Below are 15,856 nucleotides of genomic sequence, written 5' to 3'. Positions count from 1 at the left end.
CCACATGATAAAGGATAAAGTAACTTGTCAGAAAAGGCATATAGGCAGCTCACCAGTCATCTTCAGCCGCATTGCCTCTGTGGAGAAATAAATATGGCAGGGCTCTGCTGGGGTGATGGAGGCCTAGAGCTTGTTGCTCTTCACACAGATACTTGCATCTAGGTGCCTAGACATTCACTTTTTCCTCCCTCATGCTTCAGGAACTCTCTACTTCCTAATGTAGGTCAGCCTGGACCTCTACTGACTGGCCATGTTCTGTTGGGCTGGTGCCCTCTGCAGGTGACAGCTCTGATGGTGCAACTGGGGGACATGATGGCATCATCTTTTTCAAGTTCAGCCATTCAGTAGATCATATAGAGTGCTCTATTGAGACAACTCTACCAAGCTGAGCATAACCTTTCTCCAGGGACCTGGGGTTAGCTTCATCCCTTTAGCCATATTTCATGTATTCACCTGATTTATGTCTCATGTACATCAAATTTTTCTTAAAAAATGAATCTTTTTTAATATACTTGAAAGAGAGAGAGAGAGAAAGAGAGAGAGAGAGAGAGAGAGAGAGAGAGAGAGAGAGAGAGAGAGAGAGAGAGAGAGAAAGAAAGAAAGGAAGGGTCCCTTAAGGGTAGAAGAGGTTGCCACCCCAGGCCTGCCCTCACCTCCAGCTCCAGCCTCCAGTGTGTCTGTGTGGGAAGGATTTACACATTTTTCCACAGTTTTAACCAAATGAATCCTATCTAAGTGAACAAGAGACTCAGAGAGATCACGCTATATATGATTATATATGAGTATATACCCTTTTTAATAGAACAGGCACAGTGTCAGGCCTGCTGGGTCTGACCGTTAGTGCTGCAGACAGGGTAAACAGAAGCAAACTCAGGCAGAAAGCTCTCATCTGCAACATTACAGGACACAGGCATCAAAGCCAGAAGTTACAGCTCAGTGTGGGAAGTGTTCTGCCTAAGTCCTGGGAGGAAAGCACACAGCAAGAGGTGGTCCCTCTGTGAAGTGGGGATGCCATTCTCAGGAGATGCAAACAGATAGGGAGAGAGAGATAGGCCCAGGCCAGAAATCAGCCTGATAAAAAGCCAGGGCGTGGCAGCCCCAGCCTGAGGAGAAGTCCTGATGGCTTACAAGCAGCCTCCTGAGGGGCTGGGTTGTGGCTGCCAGTTCACATCCACACAGCAAAGCAGATCACATATGGCTTCAGCAAAGAAAACAGAGTGCTCAGTCTGCAGCCTGGGATGCCCAGGTAAGAGGAGAAGTCACCCTGTGGCTCCCACACATCCAGAAGGGCCCTTGCCCTCCCAAGGTGCTGACACACAGGAGGGGGACTCTATCCCATCTTGAACTTGGCGGGCTGCAGGTGGAGACAGAAGAACCTCATCTCTCCAACCACCCTGCAGAGGCTTCACCAGAGAGTGAATGCAAAGGAGTCCAATAGAAGGCTCTGTGGAATGGCCAGTGAGGAAGTGGCCATCTGCATTTTGAATGGACACCATATTGCCAGTGGGAACTGCACCTAGATCTATGTGGTGGAGGGCTGTTAACCAGCTCCCCGTGTACAAGGTGCTGCTCCTGCTATGACTTTACCAGGCAAGCAGGAACATAAGGAAGCCAAGGCCTTTCTTGCCACTGGCATGGTCATGGTGCTCTTGCCAGCATGCTCCTCCCGACCCTCTCTCCCACCAGACTGACTGAGGACACAGCTGGATGGATAGCTCCCTTCCCTCTGTCTCCAAACAAGGACAAGGATGCATTTGGAGTTACAGAGCTCCACTGCAGAGATCAGTGAGATGGACTTAATACCAAGCTTGACACCCAGATGTCAACCCTCAGATCTCACAGAGTGGGAGAACTGAGTTCTGCACTGTTTTTTCTGACCTATGCATGCACACACACATGCACACACATTATACACACTACGCACAAACATACACATACATAACCCCCACATACACATATATACACCAAACACACATTACTCACATTACACATATATACACTACACACACATACACACCACACACTACGCCCGTATACATACACTGTATATACACACCACACATGCACACATACACACAATATGCATACCTCGCACACTATACACTCATACATATGTACTATATACACACACTACACATATACTGTATACACATACACACACACACACACATAAATAATTAATAAATAAGTAAACTTTAAAAATGTTTCAAAGAATTCTCTAGACATCACTCTCAGAACTGGCCTGTAGATTTCATTAGAAAGCTGAGTCCTGGCAAATAGCAAGGAAACACTGGGACCATCCCCTGGCCTGGTAGCATTGTGCCCTCAGTTCAAAGGGACTGTCAGTCAGAATGTCAGGCATGGGGTAATAGAGCCCTGTAGCTCTCTGGTTAGGCACCTGTCCCTAAAGATAGCTGAGTAACACCACTGCTGCCAGGAGGCCCTGCAGATCGCAAATCCCAGGTGCTCCATCCATTATGTACATTGGCGCTGTACTCACATGTCTTCTCATAGTCTTTAAATCACCTGTAGGTTCCTCTTATGTCAAGTAACAGATACAATATAAAATTCTAGCATGCTGTATTGGGCTATACTTTCCAGCAGTGGAGTGTGATGGAGCCCTCGGTATCCTCCTATCTTTGACCCACCCTCCAAGCCCTAGAGTTAAGGCAGCACCCAGCAAAGCGTATCTGACATGCTGCCAAAAGGCATTTTCCAGGGGTAGATGGAGGCTACTTGGAGCTTCTTCAACCCAAAGCACAATGAGGAGCTGGAAGAGAAAAATCCCAGTCCAGGTGCTACTGACCTCTGACCCAAATGGGACCCAACATAGACTCCTGCCCTGTCTACGTCTCTCATTTCCCATTATTCTATCGTCCCCCACAGGCTTTGAGGTGTTTCTCTTCTTGTAATGTGAAACTGTAGAAATGGAAAAGGAAGGAGTAGCTAAGAGCTGGCTATTACAAACACATCTCTTCTCAATAACTGACATGGTTAGTGGGAGATGGACAATGTTCTCTCTCTTAGGTTACTCTACTACTTCTGAATTTCAGAAAAACAAAAGTAGGACCATGATATCACCATGATGTCACCATGACATCACCGTCCTCGCTCCTACAGACTTAGCCAGTGAGGAAAAAGAAAGAAGGCAGAGGGCATTTTGTCCCATCGATGTGACTGTGTGATCTCAACCACCCACAGTTCATAAAGGAGCAGTCTCAGCAATGGAACATGGGCTAGCGTTGCATGGCTTCACATCAAAGTGTCTAACTCTAACAAGCATGACTGTGTGTTGCTTTTGTCTTCTGACAGAAATGTATGCTTTCTCCCTGCAGGTGATCCTCCATCCCACCCCAAATAGCCCCAAACAATCTGAGTGGCACAAAATGACAGTCTCCAAAAACTGCCCCGATCAAGACCTCAAAATCAAACTTGCTGTCCGAATGGATAAGCCTCAAAACATGAAGCACTCTGGGTAAGTGTTTCTTTCCCAATCTGAGATATGGGTACATTCATTTCCAGAGGCAGCAATAGAACAGAAGAGGGGAACATACCTCGGGGACAGATCACTTGCCTGGCATATATAAGGCTCAGTTTTGGATCTCTAGAAGTGCAGAAATGAATTAAGCAAAACCCAAAGGGATTTGGAGAACTGTATGAAAGGAGCTGGAAGGTGCCTGCTAGCAGCAATTAAAGACCATGGCGCTGACAGTTCCCATAGGCTTCTTCAGCTGCAGTTATTGTGTCTCCATTTATACCATCAAGAGAGTAACTTCCTGCTACCTCTAAGCAGACTCCCTCAAAACAGTTAAAACATGCTGGACACAGCATGTTGGGGTTTGTGCTTGGAGAGGTCTTTTGGATTCTGTGTTCCTGCCAGAGGCCTTCAGGAGTCCCTCCCTCTCACCTGTGTGGACAACCACCTTCATGAAGTTTAAGCAAGTGCCTAACTAGGTCAAAAGCGATGTCAGGTTGACTGAAATAATAACTCTCCAAAATGGAGTATGTGTGTGGCCTTCATTCTGTGAAGGTTTGCATGAATAATCAGTTGAGTAGCTCCACGCACAGCAAAAAGAATAGGGAAATGTGGTTTCACTTTACAAAACAAAGCATTGCTTTGTTTGTTTTGTTTTGTTTTGTTTTGTTTTGTTTTGTTTTGTTTTTTTAACCAAAAGGGTTGTGAATGACTGGTTTTCTGTGGAGCCACCACCTGCTAAATTATCTTTTAAGATGTGATTCTTTGCAGAGGAGCAAGGCAGTATAATTATGAAGAGGGAAGAGTCTAGACAGCAGAAGAAACTGGGCTCTTTGTCAAATGCTCTGAAGTGCCATTTGTCGACTGGCTGTCATTCTCCATGACCTTCAAGTGACTAGGAAGCTTTCCTCCACCCTCTTGAAAACTCAAGATTGCATTTGTGGCCTCGAAGTCTATGGAAGTAAGAAGCCCCACGCTAAGTGATAGCCAGCCATAGGTGCCAGTCGAAAAGAAGCCTGCAAGACGTCTAAGGAAACAACCAGGACAGCAAGTGGACATCCTTGCAGAGTAGCAGAGCCCACATCATGTGGTCAGTGGCTGCCTGTGATGCCTTTCAAAGGCTGCTCACAAGCTGGATACCACTCCATGAATGTCACCCATGACTTAAACCTGTACAAGCTACACATGATATTGTTGAAACCAGGCTATTCCCAAAGCCAGAGGTGGGATTGAAGTGTGAGAAGCCTGTGAGGAAAGATACCAGCTACTTAACACTTAGTCTGTACTCAGCCATCACTAGTGAGTGCAGCCAGGTTTTCCTTATTTCACTTGGTACCTTATCATATGGCTAAGGCACAAGTTCAAAAATCAACCTGAGCTGAATGTTCAAACCATGTAAAAAACAAAAAAGTTGTATCGAGGAAATATCCATATCAATAAAGTGCTTATTATGCAAGTATGAGTTTGATTGCTTGCTTTGCAAGCATGATCACATCTTAAAAGATAATTTGGAAGACTGTGGCTCCACAGAAACCGTTTCTTGAAGCAGTATTCATCTGAAATCCCAACATTGGGCAAGCAGAAACAGGTGGATTCCTGGAGCTTACTGGGCAACTAGTCTAGTCAGTTGGGTGAGCTCCAAGTTCAATGTAAAAAGCTGTCTCAAAAAATAATCTGGAGAGTGATTGAGGAAGATGCCTCTTGCACACACACACACACACACACACACACACACACACACAGAGTAGTACCTGCACATGAACACACACGTGTGTCAACACAAACATACTACATGCATACTCACAGGTATTTTTTATTAGGATTTATTTCATTTACATTTCCAATGCTATCCCAAAAGTCCCCCACATGCTCCCCCACCCACTCCCTCACCCACCCACTCCCACTTCTTGGCCCTGGTGTTCCCCTGTACTGAGGCAGATTAAGTTTGCACAACCAATGGGCCTCTCTTTCCACTGATGGCCGACTAGGCCATCTTCTGATACATATGCAGCTAGAGACATGAGCTCTGGGGGGGGGGGTACTGGGTAGTTCATATTGTTGTTCCACCTATAGGGTTGCAGATCCCTTTAGCTCCTTGGTTACTTACTTTAGCTCCTCCATTGGGGGCCCTGTGATCCATCAAATAGCTGACTGTGAGCATCCACTTCTGTGTTTGGCAGTCTCAGCTCCAAACTATGTTTCTGTATCTCCTTCGATGGGTGTTTTGTTCCCAATTCTAAGAAGGGGCAAAGTGTCCACACTTTGGTCTTTGTTCTTTTTGAGTTTCAGTTATTAAGGTCAGTTTTTCCTCCTTCCTATCTCACTCCCGGTACATTTTTCTGAAATATAAAGAACATTTTTTTTCTCCAATATCCCTTCTCTCTCCAAGCTACGTAGTCCTGGTTTCAAGTCTAATTTCAACTAGTCTAGTCAGTTGGGTGAGCTCCAAGTTCAATGTAAAAAGCTGTCTCAAAAAATAATCTGGAGAGTGATTATTATTAAAAAGAACTGAGGATTGATCTTCAGGCTCCTGTAGTATTTGAGGAAATATCCTCCATCTTTACCACAACATTGACTCAGAAACAGTAAATATCTATTAGAGGAAGCAGAGGGTGAGTAAGCAGAAGAAGGTGGGGAAGGAAGCTGACCAGAGGATGTCAGCGAACAGAAGCACCATCCTCACATGACCTTTATAACGTCCTTGGTGAAGTTAGTGCCTCAGCCTGCAGGCCAGGCTTCTTCAAACCCCTTTCCAAACACTATCAGTCACTCCCAAGCAGATACTCAACACAGTATTGTTCTCTGCATTGAACAGAGCCCAGCTTCTCACATTCTCCTCATATGCTCTGTAGAGAGAGCTCTACATGACTTACATTCAGGAACCTCTCTGTGGACTCACTGGTGGGTGTGCTAGCATATTCTAGGTTACCTTCACAGTATGAATGATGGAGGAGATACTTAGCTCATATCCATCAGGCTCCTCAATGATTGAAACACTAGGCTGCCATTCAAAAATTGCTCCTTGCCAAGAATATACCAAGAGAATTTAGAACAGCCTCAAAGAGTAGACAAAGGATTCACTAACATCAAGTCAGAACCAACATGGCCCAAACTGGGACAAATGGCCTTAGCTGCATAAGGAATGAGTCAGGAACAGTAAAAGCATTTCTGTTGGGAGCTGGGGAGATGACCCATTTTATAAAGGATTTGCCATGCAGGGACAAGGACTGAGTTCATTACCAATATCCACATAACCAGGCTTGGTGAAGTGACACACTGTGGTAATCTCAGTAGTGGGGTGAGAGAGACAGCACGGTCTCAGGAAATTGCAGCCAGCCTCCTTGGTGAGCTGCAGGCTACTGAGAACTTGTCTTAAAAAATAAAAAAAGGACAACACCTGAGAAATGATATATCCAGGGGGACTATCTGAACTCCAGAGGCCCACACACCTCACACACATGCATGCAGCTACACATGAGCATGCACAATGTTTATGGACATTTTTTTCCATTTAAACACGGGTAGTAGGGATGTTAAGCCCTATAGCATGGAAGTCAGAGTAAAGTCACAGCTTAAATAGTGGGGGGAGAGCCTTGAAGATACACAGTGGAGACTTAGGTTATAGCTGCTTTAGCATATGAGCAGAAAGTCAGAAGTCTTGGGGAATCTTGATTGGATGCTGTGGTTTCATGAACGAGCTACCGGGCCATGCAGAATAACTCTACAGAGTTGTTTCTAAATGCCAGCGAGTTCAACTCAACACTGTTTCTTCTGATTTTGAGCATTAGCATTAGTGCGTGTGTGATAATTAAGCAACTCCAGGTAGTTTTTGGCTTCTCATCACCCTTCTGTCCCTCCACGTGTGGAAGTTCAAGGTCGAGTACTTCACATCTCTCTCCCCATTTTATCTCTGAAACAGCCCTACAGGAAGTAGAAGGTCCCCCATCCCATGTTAACAGACCGCCCCTCCCTTCAGCCAGGTGTTCAGACCTACAGCCCTGAAGTCATGCTGAACATCACTCGCACACTTTTTAACCAGGAACACAGCCCATCATCAAATTCCTTCTACTCTGTTTCCAAGCCAAACCCTGACTCCGGCTCCTCAGTCCCACTCCTCTCTGCTGGACTCCAAGCCTCCCTTACTTTTCCCCTCTTGTTACTCTTGCCTCATAACCTCTCGCACATTCTTTGCCTCCCTGTAGCCTATTCCATCCCCTGAAATTTTCTTTTTAAACTTGGTCCTGTTCCTCAAGTGCTAGAAAACATCCAGTGACCCTCCACCTCACTCAGAGCTATGTCCTGGCTGTTGCTATGGTAACCTCTCTGCATTCTCGTGAGTACTGCTGCAGCCACATTGGCCTCCTCCTTGGGTGTTAGAGAAGTACAGGCTACCTCAGAGCCTTGTGCCCTCCTGCCCACCCAGCTGACTTGGAATGTCCCCATCCCTGTGGGAAAGCCTTCCTTCTCTCTCTTCAATGACTTAATGCTTCTTCCTCCTCTTCTTCTCCCTCCTGTTTTCATCACAAAATAAGACTCTGCATGATATAGTACATGGTTTCCTGTTCATCTGTTTATATCATGTCTTCCCTTCTAAAAAGTTAGTTCTTTTCCAGTCGGCCACTTGTCTTCTACAATCACAGTACCTAGCATAAGTTTTATAAAAGCCTCATGTATTGTTTGGAATCTCACTGTATAGACAGAGAAACTGAGGCTCATCATGGAGAAAATCCTTCCAAGTCCGAGTAAGCATTGAAGCTGGGCTTAGACTCTTTTTCAGTTAAGTCCCAACAAAAGGCCTGAACCTTGGCTTTCTCTGCATGGCCCACCTCAGAATTTATCCAGAGAACCACTGAGGACACCAGGGATAACCCACAGCATCTCAGCCCCTCCACTGAGTTAGCAAGGAGTGTGGAGGTTTAAAGCCAATCATTAAGATTGGCCCCTTTCCTTTTCATTGTCTTGCTTGGGCCAGCACAGCCCTCTTGTTCTTCAACCCCATCACAGCTCTTTGCTATCCATGGGTCCCCCAAGGCGACCACCATTCCTGCCAGCACAGGCTGTCCACCATGCTGCCAGGCAGGGCTGTTGGAGTACTCACAGGACTCTGAGTTTCTTTGCTCTGTTTTGAGAACTCCTGCATTCACAGCTTATGCCAATTAGGTTGGGATGTGTGATGCTTCTCAGGTGCTCTGTAGCACAACCGAGCTTGCCTCTGTTTCTCTGTCCCTGTCCCTGTCCCTGTCCCTGTCCCTGTCCCTGTCCCTGTCCCTGTCCCTGTCCCTCTCCCTCTCCCTCTCCCTCTCCCTCTCCCTCTCCCTCTGATCTGGATGGAGCCTACTGTGTAGCCATAGATGATCCTATGTTCTGCTCGTCCTACGATATTGCTGGCTCACAGGTATGCAGGACCACACACACTGTGTGCGGGCATATAATGGGACCTAGGGCTTTGTACACATCAGATAAGCACTGAGCCAGTTAAGGACTCCTCAGCCTTCACTGCTGATTTCCTGTCAGTAATTTAGTCATACCAAACTCTGGCGATCGCCTTAGCTTTGCTTTCCTCGCATGTCTGCTCAGTTTTGTTCAATGTGTGTTAAAACTTTTTGAGTAGATGCAGCAAATTTCAAATTATTATATCCACTTGGTGAATTAAGCCACTCATTACTATGGAACAATCTCTCTCTCTCTCTCTCTCTCTCTCTCTCTCTCTCTCTCTCTCTCTCTCTCTCTCTCTCTGTGTGTGTGTGTGTGTGTGTGTGTGTGTGTGTGTGTGTGTGTGTGCCAATATTTCTGCCTTGAGATTTACTTTCTGTGACAGTAATGTGGAACAGTAACACTTTAAAGAAGATGGCTATTGGCAAGGTACACCCTTTTATAGCATTCTATTTTTAACTTACTTTTGAGTTTAAAGGCATTTCTTGCTTGCTGGATGTGGTGGCACAAACCTCTAATCTTAGCACTCAAGAGTCTGAGGCAGGAAAATAGAAATCTCTAGGCTAGCCTGGGCTACAAAATGAAACTTTGTCTCTAAAACAATCTTTTCTTGTTGACAATACAGAATTAGGTCTGGCTCTTAATTCTAGCCTTTTAATTGAGATATTAGCCTATGGATACTTAATATGAAAACTGGTGTGGCAGATACAGCATTCTGCTACTTATTACTGTAAAAATTTATGTATATGAGATGATTAAAAAAAAGAGGAGAGGTAGAAGGAGGGGAGGGATGGATAGAGGGGGAAGGAGACAGACAGACAGACAGACAGAGACACAGATAGACACACACACTCGCCAGTTGCAGGCATTGCCACACTGCTGCCCTCCCATACAGTCCTTAAGACAGAGGGACACCGAGGCCAGGGGATTTGGCTGTGACACGTCTAGTTTTGGGGATTACTGCAATGAGTACAGACCACATACACCTCTCTCTTCTGTTTGGGGTTAGTCCTTCGCAGCTCATTCCAGCCTCACCTGTAACTCAGACACCTTCGACAAATAACAGGAATAGCAATGACCCAGAGTTCTAACATCAGATGTGTCACCTCGATATTTCTTCCTAATCAGAGAGGTACCCAAAAGCTAAATGTAAATTCAGATCAGGCCTTATCACCATTGTTCTTGCTATTGTTAGTAGTGGTGAGCATAAGAGCACCTAGCATTTACCAGACACTACCTGCTCTTTCCATGCTATGCATAGGTGATGTGTGTCTCTACAGTCCATGGTGTTATCCCCATAGACTAACTCAAGAATAGTTGGTGACTGTGCCACAATCCCCTCTTAGGCATCACCTTCAGTCCCAGACATAAGCACTGGACTGTGCCTTCACTCACTACACCTTGGACTGCTGACTTATCTGATGGTCAGCCCAGGCTTCCAGACAGCAAGAAGAAAGCACTAGAGCATTAATGCTGCCTCATTGATCAGTGTGCTGGGAGTGGGGCTCAGAGTGGGAAGCCACCTGTGTGTCTGTAGTCTCATGGCGTCCATCTGCTCCAGGTACTGTACATTCTGTTCCGGGAGGAAGCGACTCCGGGCTCACTAGACAGACACGGTGCCTCACAGCCCTCAGAGTGTCTCAGTTTTGACACCTTCTGGCATGTGCCACATTAGTAATCCTTTCTGAGGAAAGCCTAGGAGGGAAAGCCCCACCCTTACACAAACCAAAGGAGAATTGTGAATTTCCTCTGATCCCACCAGCTTTTTACTCTCAGATGCCTTCAAACAGAAACCCCTCTCCAGTTAGAAAAGCAATTCACGGAGTTTGTTTCCTCACTCTTTAAATGTAAATGTATTTAACGGATATGTAAAATAAAAAACATATGCACAGTTACAGGATACCAGGTTAGTCTCCAGTGCATGTAAACACTGTATTATTGTGTGTGTGTGTGTGTGTGTGTGAAAGAGGATGTAGGTATGTATGGGTGCAGAGGCCAGAGGCCATCCTCGGGTGTCATTCCTCTAGAGCTCTCTACCTTGCTTTAATTTTAAGACAGGATCTGCATTGATTAGTCTGGAGCTTACCCATTATGTTGGGCTGGCTGGCTAGCAAGCCCAAGGATGTGTGCATCTCTGCCTCCCCAGTGCTGGGGTTACAAGCATGTGCCACCAAACCCTGCTTTTGTATGTGCTTCTAGCAGAAACAAACGCAGATCCTCATGCTTGGATGGCAGACACCTTACTGACTAAGCCATCCCTCAGGCCCACACTGTAATTGACATCAGGATAGACACACCCATCTCCCCCAGCGTCGATCATTTCTCCAACATGAAAACATTTACACATGTTTGCTCTCACTGTTTGAAGTGTGTGGTACACAACAATTGTTTCTCGAGACCTTACCATGCAGTACCTCTTTTTCCTCCCCTCTGTAGTTCCTCACTAAATCTCCCCAGCCCTCCTATATAGATTCTTATTCTTTACTGGCCCTAGATGGGGAGGCAGACCCTAGAAGGGCACAGAGAAAAGCTGTTCCACAGTGAGATGAGTCTGAGTTTAAATCTCGGTCATGTCACTTAGTGGTGGTGCGAACTCCATGCAGAATGGTTCCAAACTCCCTCCATGCAGTAGAGTTCCTTATTCAAGGTATCAATTCCTCTCCAGGGTCACAGTAAATCCATGCCAAGTGCCTGGAGGAAGGCAGAGTTAACCATTCAAAGCAAATCCTGTTGTGGATTCTAGTGAACTTCTACAAAAGCTGCAACTTTCTTGTTACATACAGTATCTTGTGTATGTCAGTACAACGATGCTCATAATTTCCGAGCAATCATTCTTTAAATGCAGTGATGCTCTATTACAAGGATCACACTTGATGTACATCTATTCTTTTGTTGTTGTTGGTGGTGGTGGTGGTGTCCTTGTTTCCTTAAAGTTTTGATAAAATACCCTGACCAGAGCAACTTAAGAAAGACAGGGTATACCAATTTACAGTTTCAAAGGTTTTCAGGTTTTTATGAAAGGATGCATAACAGCAGGATGGAAGCCTTGCTGGTCAAATTGCATCTACACTTAAGCAGAGAGTGAACAAGAAATTGACACTAACCCTAACCCTAACCCTAACCCTAACCCTAACCCTAACCCTAACCCTAACCCTAACCCTAAAATGCATCAAGGCTTACACCCAGTGATCCAGTTCCTCCAGTGAAACTCCTCCTGAAAATTCCACAGCCTTGCCAAATCACCAACTGGGAGCTTAGCATTGAAACCTTGAGCCTGTGGTAAACATTTCACATTCAAACTACATTTGTTTGTTTGTTTATTTACTTATATATTCATTTGTCATTTGTTTGTTTACTTGTTTGCTGACTGTGGCATCGGGGTGGGAGGTGACGTTCTGGACTTCACAAATGCTAAGCAAGCCCTCTACAACTGAGCACCATTCCCAGCGAATGTCAAGACTCATGTTTATACTTCAACAACCTTGTCTAACAGAATCCTCCAGCAGCAAACATCAAAATTGAAGCCAGTTGCAGCCCCCCTCTGGATGATTGATAGAACAAGAACCAGAAGATTAAATGCCAATGCATGCCAGGCCCCCTCTCTCTCCCAAGCCCTAGCTGAGACTCTCTTTTATGTCCATAAATTCCATGAATATATTGATATCTGATCTTAGCACATAGTGCAAGAATGCTGACAGGATCAACTGAGTGATTTACAGAAGCACTACTGACTGAGGTGACATCTGCCACAGTGACCTAGGGCTCACCAAGCCTCCGGTGATCTGGCAGCCACTCTGCCTCAGTTGTGCTCCAGCCACCGTCTCTTCCTCACGTACTGTCTTGCTCCCTTTCTATGTGCAACATCTTCTCTACCTGCAGCAAGTGTGCACATCTTAGATAGGACCTTTGCCTAAGTACCCTGCCCAACGGCTTCCTAACCTTATTTAGGAGAAACTTATGGGCTGATTTGACCTTTTAGAAAACCCTGTGGCTTCTGTGTAATGTCTGGAGCAGAGGCCAAGACTAAGGAGAGCAGATAGAGGTTCCATCATGGTCCAAGATGTTAGTCTTTGCCCCATAGACTAAGCCTGCCACAAATGTATTCATAAAATGAGTAATTTCATTTCAGTGTTCCACACAAGCATGGATTATTATGTATTTTAGTGTGTTCTGTGTAATGAGTATATCAAACCCATGTTATAAAGTTTCTTTCAAAATGATTTGATTCATGATGTCATAGACAATTGAAAGAAAATAGCAATTGTATCATAGGCTGTGTCAATGTGGGACGAGCTGTGAATGTTGAGAGGAGAAAGTCTAGAGCCTGGGGCGTCCCCTCACACTATCTGGGTGTGTTGCAGCCTCTTGGTAGATGAGGGCTAGGTTTCCTGGGGAGTATGGTAAAGTGCATCAGGCATATTAGTCAGGCACTAATGCAGCCCTGGTCTTCCTTTTCCCTGCAGGTACTTATGGACCATTGGTAAGAATGTGTGGAAGAGGTGGAAGAAGAGGTTCTTTGTGTTGGTGCAGGTAACTTTTCAACTCTGTCATCAGTCTCAAGAGCTATCTGTATTACAGATTCGGCAGTATGAATGCATGCTTTTGATCTGAGGTACGGCATATGGAGGCCACGAAGCCTGAGCATTGAGTTCCATGCTGCTTTCCAGATTATAAACTCACAGAACCACACAGAGGTCTCTTCCTCCCATACCTGTAAAACCTTCCCTTTGCAATGGACTTCTGGGTTTCAACAGTTAGACTATTGCTGACAGTACCACAAAAAAAAAAAAAAAAAAAAATCCGTAGATACACAGATGTATACACAGAAGTAGAGTCAAACACAGAGACCAATAATGTGTTGCTAATGTTTAAAATAATATCTTCACTCTCCTAGATGCATCTAAAAATTTCCCTACAGACTTATAATAAATGTCCTCAAAACACTTCTCCAACCCCTTTTGCTGTTGGTTTGAGCTTCAACTTTTTTCAGTTGGCCATTAAATTTGCCTTAACTCTATCTGACACACAGTCTCCACCAGGGCACAGAAGCCATAACTCAATCTTCAAAATGTTCACTGCAGTGCTCTCTGAAATACATCTCAAAGTGAGGCACCTTGTAATCGTGCTTCCTGAGCTATTTCACCTCTCTTTGGAGCCATGCCTGCACTGACTCTCACTGTGTGGCAGCTCCCGCTTGGTTCTAAGTAACTGCAGGAGTTTCTGGCAACACTTGTCAAGCCTACAACTATATTCAAGTATACCCTTGATGCTTTTTCACTGCTTTGGGGCTAAATTCATTCCAATCCATCCTAAGGTGCTTCTGTGTTGCCCACACCACACTCACACCTTCCAAGTGTCCACAAATGCCTTCAACAACTGCGGGAAGATAAAGGAAGAGAGGAACCATTCCTGGCAATGACACGTGGTTCTGAGGAAGTCAGATCACGGGGTCTAGGCAGTAGTTGATGACATCTTCCCAGCAGAGTAAGCAAACATTCTCTTGGCAGGACATGGGGTCCCTCTGCATTCTGAGCACCCAAGAGTTCTTCACTCAACACGTAGCTTTTCTCTGAGAATGAGTGTGAAGATGAAAATGAAAGGATGTTTAGAAGCAGCTGATCTCAGGCTAAGAGAATATTCCTTCAGCAAAGTGCTTGACATTCAAGCATTTGATTCCTAGAACTAATATAAAAATTAATTAAAATAATTGACACTGCTATAAATCCCAGTGTCAAGGAAGCAGAGATGGGAAGTTCTCTGGGGCTCACTGGATAGCCAGTCTGAATGAATTATCCCTTTTCAGTTTCTATAAAGGACCTTATGTCCAAAACTAAAGTGGAGAATAATGGCTTCCAGGTTCACGTGTGAACATAGTACACATCTGTTCACATGTGTGTGCACACACACGTATACACACTCATACAAGTAGCTGGCCTCTCTCTTTAGAAAAAGAAGCTTTAGGGAAAGAAACTGGGTGGGCAGGGAAGGGGGAGATTTGGAAAAAATGTAAGAGAAACTGTCTCTGCATGCTGTGTACTGAACCCAAAAGAAGAGAATGGCTTTTTCTGGGCTGTGCAACTGGAACACAGATGTTTTGGGGCCTTCACACACAGACTTCCTTTAAGAGGAGATGAGAATCACACCATAGCTTTAAAAAAGAAAGCTGTATACTGACTTTGGAAAAAAACATAAAAGGGCACAGGCTGTCTGAGGCTCTGTGGCATTCCTAGAGAGCAGGAGAGATGCATTGCAGGATGCCAAGAGGCTTCTCATGATTAAGAGGTGCTGCCTGCCTTTTTTGGTAGCACACCCACACACTAATCAAGCCTCTGGCTCATTGAGATCAGACCTTTCATCCCTTACCAGTCTAACCTCTGAAGGTGACATGTCAGCTCCTTTATCACAGTGATGGGGAAGCCAGCACTAAGCCTCTAGTGTACTGCCTTGGTCTCATGGCATTGACCATAGACTGCCTGTTCCTATTGTTCATGGAACCAAGGATCAAAGGAATTAACTGGGTAATTATATGCAAACAGCACACCAAGGCCTCCTCAGCCCTGGTCCCTGAAATCCCTATGCATGCCCTATAAGTTTAGCTGTAGCCTATAACCCAGAAATGACAGGGGTCTTTGACATCCTAGGTCAGGGAGTTCCTTGGGACTCACTGTCAGTCTGTGGGAGCATGGCAAAGACTACATGTGCCTTCATCACTATGACTGACCACACTGAGCTCTATTCAGTAGTCAGAATCCCTGACCTGGGTATACGAATGCAGAGTCAAAGGGAAATGTGTGCCCATTCCAGATAATAAAGTCTCATCTCTTCTCCATTCATGTCTTAAAGTTGATTTTCTTGGAGGTGGGAGGATAGCTCAGTTGGTATAGTCAAACTCTAACATGCACGAGGCTTTGGAGTCTCTCCCCCAACACATCATGAACAAACTACTCT

General features: G+C 45.2%; 1 protein-coding gene across 38 annotated transcripts in view; it reads left to right on the top strand.

Annotated features, from left to right (window-relative positions):
• The window catches only part of Cadps (Ca2+-dependent secretion activator), a 450,780-nt gene that overhangs the window by 273,581 nt on the left and 161,343 nt on the right, over positions 1-15,856 (top strand). For all 38 annotated transcript variants that reach the window (XR_003950862.1, XR_003950860.1, XR_001781126.2 and 35 more), the window contains exons 8-9: positions 3,336-3,475; positions 13,372-13,438. Coding sequence is in view for 32 of the 38 variants with exons in the window: in XM_006518048.3 (XP_006518111.1) it covers positions 3,336-3,475; positions 13,372-13,438 (207 nt within the window). In the remaining 6 variants the exon portion in view is untranslated. The remainder of the gene's footprint in view (positions 1-3,335; positions 3,476-13,371; positions 13,439-15,856) is intronic.

Source organism: Mus musculus, chromosome 14, assembly GCF_000001635.26.
Source record: "Mus musculus strain C57BL/6J chromosome 14, GRCm38.p6 C57BL/6J".
Classification (NCBI taxonomy): domain Eukaryota; kingdom Metazoa; phylum Chordata; class Mammalia; order Rodentia; family Muridae; genus Mus; species Mus musculus.
Note: the sequence above shows the minus strand (reverse complement) of the source record. Positions and strands in the feature narration are given on the sequence as shown.